The following is a 263-nucleotide window of genomic DNA, read 5'->3' on the forward strand; positions in this document are numbered from 1 at the left end:
ACTCGCGGAGCGGTCCGGTGAGTGAGCCGCTGCCATGGAGGCTGCCCTGTCCCCCCCAGCCTCCTGCCTCGATGTGCCCCGTTACCTTGATCTGCTTGATTTCATACTGGATTCGTTTGATCGGATTCCCGTATATGTCATTCCCCGAATCCACCTCTTTGGCAGACATGGCCTTTGCTCGGATCACTGCAATGGACAGGTGCTGGAGTCAGCAGGGGTGGCCACAGCGCCCCGCTCACCCGCCCCATCCCACTGTGGCTCCC

General features: G+C 61.2%; 1 protein-coding gene across 1 annotated transcript in view; it reads right to left on the minus strand.

The window, feature by feature from the left end:
• Positions 1 to 186, minus strand: part of TIMP2 (TIMP metallopeptidase inhibitor 2) — a gene marked incomplete at both ends in the record, with an annotated part of 1165 nt that extends 979 nt beyond the window's left edge. Inside the window, 1 exon segment of the mRNA XM_010013455.1 lies at positions 86 to 186. Coding sequence (XP_010011757.1) covers positions 86 to 186 — 101 coding nt within the window.
• Between the last annotated feature and the right edge of the window lie 77 nt (positions 187 to 263).

Source organism: Nestor notabilis, unplaced genomic scaffold (genome assembly GCF_000696875.1).
Source record: "Nestor notabilis isolate BGI_N333 unplaced genomic scaffold, ASM69687v1 scaffold21274, whole genome shotgun sequence".
In the NCBI taxonomy this organism is placed as follows: domain Eukaryota; kingdom Metazoa; phylum Chordata; class Aves; order Psittaciformes; family Psittacidae; genus Nestor; species Nestor notabilis.